Genomic DNA, 4,814 nt, shown 5'->3' on the forward strand with positions numbered 1-4,814 from the left:
GCACACCCGGCTCCCTTACGGCGGACTTCGTGAAACTTCTACAGGACAACGACGCCCTGGCTACACCCTGCCTCAAACTTTTCTTGCCTGTGGGAATGTTACGTCGTCAAGTCTGCCGAGAAGATACGACTGGAGAAAGAGCAGCGACACAGTTCGAGGACTTTGTAATGGTGTTGTTTCAGCTTTGCAATCGAGCAATACTCAAGCCTACCACGTTGATGGGCCTTGATGACTCTTGGTTCTATTGAGCGCTAGTGAAGACGGTCGCTCTCTGCTGGCTATTTACTTATTTATCTTTATTCTGAATATGATTTTTCTTTCTGAAACCTATCCGACCACCGGTGAAATTCTGTTGGGTGCGGCGATCGAATCAACGTTTCACCGCCGTTGATGCATCAAAAGTTTGACATTCGATGATTTAGCATCGGCTATGAACTGGGATCAGGTTATAAGATTTCCTGCTCACACTGTAGTAGTCTATTTCTCTCACTCTCTTCCAATCACTATTTCTACTCTTGCCTTTGACAGCGAGTTTAGAGTAACAGTGAATAGGTCAAGTAAAAACGGTCTGTACTTATTCTTCCTCTGATTCTTTGGTGCTAAACTTGGTAGGGTGTGATTTGGATCTCAATCTTCACACCATCTGGTAGGAGTCCTCTGGCATACCGACACCTCCTCCTTGTCTCGCTGTTGTGACATGAGGCTGGTGCAGATCAGGAACCAAGCCGCACCGTCGGAATTAGCTCCGAGGTGTCTATACAGACGACCAAGTTGATTGGAAGTCAACTTGGCTCATTGTTATATATATAGGCACATGTATCACTCTGAGATAAAAAAAAAAACACAATTCATACCTCTGAACAACAACAGTTTGCGCCTTACTTTTTACTAAAAATAAACCTGCAAAACACCAGAAGTGTAACAAAGTTTGGGATCTGCCTCTACAGCCCCCCGCACAGTATTTAAATAAGTCTACGTAGTTTTATGTTAATTCCAGTGGCGTGGTTCTGACCAGTCTCGGTTTATTGATTTCCATCTTCATTTTCTCAAATATCCAGAACACGGGGAACAATTCAATGGTCGGTAGTACGCACTAGAACATACATGGACATCGAGGGCTACAAATAGCCTACATGACTAGTTGGAGTTGATAAGATCCATAAAGGCAACACTCATTCGCGTTGGTGCTCCTCGAGACTATAGTTCTTCAACATCCTGCATGATATTTGATGCGGAACGCCCCGCACATCATCAGTAATCGAACCAGATCAGGTTTCGGACGAGGAACCGGCGGAATGTTGCATTTGGAAAAGCGGAACCTGAGGTTTCCCTTTGATTTACCCACCGTAACATCGATAGAATATAGCCACCTCGCATTATAGATCTTCGGATGCCCCCTTCGATAATCCCCGCAACGTTGGGCCATATTTCATGAACAAAAATGGCACCGGAAGTAATGTTGCAGCCACAGCTCCAACAATTGAGACTGCAGGTCCAATTCCCAATGCCCTGATCATGGGCTTGGCTGCCAATGGGAGCCCAGCAGCCATGAGACTTCGAAGAAAAGTAACCCCCTGCCGTTGTACTGGCAGCGTAGGTCCTATAAACATCAATCAAAAAGTTCAAGCACTGTTGGAAAATGCAATTGAATCCAATACCAATAAGTACAGCCGCGACACATGGTAGTATCCAATGGTGGGGTGGCTCAGCAGTCCAAGCAAACCAAAACAGCCCAACAACGAGGACTACCGCTCCAAAGGCTATGGGAGGAAGCCGGGCTTCTGGTACGACCGTTCCCCCTGCCGCCTTTGAGACTCTATTGTAGCGGTATTGGTTCAAGACATTCAAACCTGAAGCCAGTATGACACCAATCAATAATCCCAAAAAAGGTAAAGATCCGACAAGGGGGTTCCATCCACGAGACTCTTGAAATGAACGAGGGAATACCTCAAGAGTGAGATACAAGACCCCATATACAAATGCGGCATAAAGGCCAAAGCAGGTCACGACCGGTTCGGTGATGAGCATTCGCAAAGGGCGCGCGAGCTGTTTCGTGAGGACGGATTTGACATCTAGTCTCAAATGTTCATGAGGATGATAGAATCTCATGTCCTTCATATCTTTTCGCAGGTTTTGTGCTTTGTACTTGAGCAAGACCAGCGGGTAGATTTCTGGTAGACAAAAATACGTCAATGTGAAGACAAAAAAGACCCAGATCGCATGGACAAATGCCGTCCAGCGCCAGCCCAGATTGGGTTCCATCACCACTGCCGCGCCTATCACAGGGCCCAGAGCTGGGCCGCCATTGACGGCCACGGTATAGAGGCTGACTGCTGTTCCTCGGGCCTCTTTGCTCCACATATCCCCCAAGGCAGCCATGACGTTGCTGATAGGCGCTGAGCCAAAGAACCCGGCGAAAAATCGGGTGACGAAAACTGAGGACGCATTTGGGCTCACTCCTGTGCCGATAGAGAATAGAGCCAGACAGAAGACGGCGGGGATAATGCTGAGTCTTCGACCCCAGATCTCTGAGAGAGGCGCCCAGATGATAGGACCGAGAGCGAATCCAAGCCTTGAGAGATGAGATGTCAATGCCGTGCTATGGGAATGATAAGATGAACTCACAGATATAATGTAACATTCAATACAACGAGCTCATTGCTCACGCCAGTATACTGGGCAATGAGATCATCTGCTGGCGTGATGATGCTGGAGCCCAGACTTCCCGAGAAAGCGAGCAGACCGAGTTGAAAAGTTACCCACCATTTGTATTTGGTAGACCAATTCTGAGGATTCGATGGCTCACCCTTTTCCCACTTGACTAGGTACTCAGGATCGAGCGGCGGAGACATTATTACTGAATGCTTCTCTTGGTCGGTAATCAGACCGTCCTTGAGCAATGTTTGTACCATGAGTTGGTCAATATCAAAACCTCGGGATATATCATGTAGCTCATGTGCCCTCTCCTCTAGCTCGGTGGAAAGACAGCGAAGTCACTGTTTATCAGTAGATTGATATAGCCACATCAGGTCTTTGGAAACCTTTTTAAGACGTCATAATAGGAGAACGATAGAGGGACCCCCCCTCCCTTCCTTCATTCCACGGGCCACGGCATACGCGTGCGTGTACGTATACCGGGTTTCCACACTTCCTTGCATGAAAATCTTTCAATAACAATTTCGACATCTGAGTTTTCTTATCTACGATGTCTCTGGGTGGACTGCTTGGCAATGTCGAGTCCGAGTCCAAGTGAGCCGTGTTGGAAGCTTTCGGCAGGGCGGCCCCCGGGCCTGGCGCTTGAGCCGCTCCCGTGTATGCACACCTCACACGTACTAGTACGACATACTAAAAAGTACCTGGTATGTGCTTGGTAGATAAAAATTTTCTTCAGGTTGTATGCAAGCCTTGAAGTCAACTGAGCAACATCACTTCTTTGTCGGATTTTGGCTGTCATTCGGAAGCGCATATTTTGAAAGTCAAAGGGTGTTCCACCCCTGTAACAGCAACATGCATGCTACTAGTGCCTACCATGTGCCTTGTACATTTAATAGATCTGTATATAGTGCATATTCTAAACACGTTCTAATGCTATGCATATGAACTCAATTCTCATGTTCCCGACCTCGTACCTCCTCAACCAACGTTCATCGGAAGAATACCGAGCAAGGACTGCTTTCCATTGCCAGTACTCCGTACGCTCCTACTATACACGTAATGGTGAGATGCAAGATGGCTTGCTTAAACTTTACGCCTTATCGAAATGCGAACATCCTCTATGTGAATTGCCGAATGGCGCAGTATCATTGCAAGTAAAGTACGTTCCCTGTTAGGCTTTCGAATCACGTGGAATATCATGATTTGGAATATCATACTTGGGATCTCTGTATCATACTTGGGATCTCTGGAATCAGAGGTCCAGGCTGCATCGATCCTGGAAACTTCCTGCAGCCTTGAGATACTTACAGACTACCTATACTCCTCATTACAAATCTAGCCTAGTATGGCTAAAGCGACATGAAATCGAAACAAAGCCAAACGGGTGATGAATGAACCGAAGTCTTGACATGCGATCCATGGATGTGTCATATTACCTGTTAGATCGATATTGAATGAAGCCAAGAGCCAGAAGAGTCGAAATGAGCCCGAAATCGATTGAAATACGTGAGATGTCATCTACGATATAAAATATTTTTGCAAAGTGTCACCGGGCATGACTGGCGTAGAGCGTACTCTCTCACCTCTTGTTCAAAGGCGTGGAACCTGACCAGCACCTCGATGTCGGTTTAGCTCATCCTCATGCAATTAATAAATACCATTAATAAATATAATATTAAGTAAATAAAAAGAATAAGTCATATGATACCTCCATCCAGAATAAGACACCAGATGCTCACACGATGACAATGCACGATGCAGCGTCAGCCTTTGCAAGTATAGTTCTGCTATTCCTTCGAAGAGGATTGGTTTCTGGCAGGGTGTGAATGTGCGTCCACATCTTCACGGCCCGTCTCCATAACCAATGTTGCGCAGTCGCAATATGGGCCTCCGCCTCCGCTACGCTAATCGCAACTGAAGGAATCTCCCTACGATCGCTTGCGCTCCTACCATTTGGGCGCGGTTGATCGGTTCGATGGCCTTGTCCTTGGAAGCGTAGTCCACCACCGGGGATAGCGAAGGTACAGTATGGCTCACCTGCTACGAAGCAAGACAAAAAACCAGTATTCCTGGGTCTTTTGAAGTTCCAGGACTGAAAAGACGCGAGATGCCAACCGAGGACTGATGCATAGTGTCGACTGAGAGAAGGGCCGAGACGA

At 46.9% G+C, this 4,814-nt stretch overlaps 1 protein-coding gene across 1 annotated transcript; it reads right to left on the minus strand.

Annotated features, from left to right (window-relative positions):
- Positions 1-1,376: 1,376 nt before the first annotated feature.
- Positions 1,377-2,912, minus strand: N7506_001886 (MFS transporter; the record flags this gene model as incomplete). Its single annotated transcript, XM_056951182.1, has 3 exons — positions 1,377-1,600; positions 1,659-2,572; positions 2,626-2,912. 3 exons carry the CDS (start codon positions 2,910-2,912, stop codon positions 1,377-1,379), a joined length of 1,425 nt encoding a protein of 474 aa, XP_056817097.1.
- Positions 2,913-4,814: the final 1,902 nt, after the last annotated feature.

Source organism: Penicillium brevicompactum, assembly GCF_028827555.1.
Source record: "Penicillium brevicompactum strain IBT 35665 chromosome Unknown utg000001l_segment0_segment0, whole genome shotgun sequence".
Taxonomy (NCBI): domain Eukaryota; kingdom Fungi; phylum Ascomycota; class Eurotiomycetes; order Eurotiales; family Aspergillaceae; genus Penicillium; species Penicillium brevicompactum.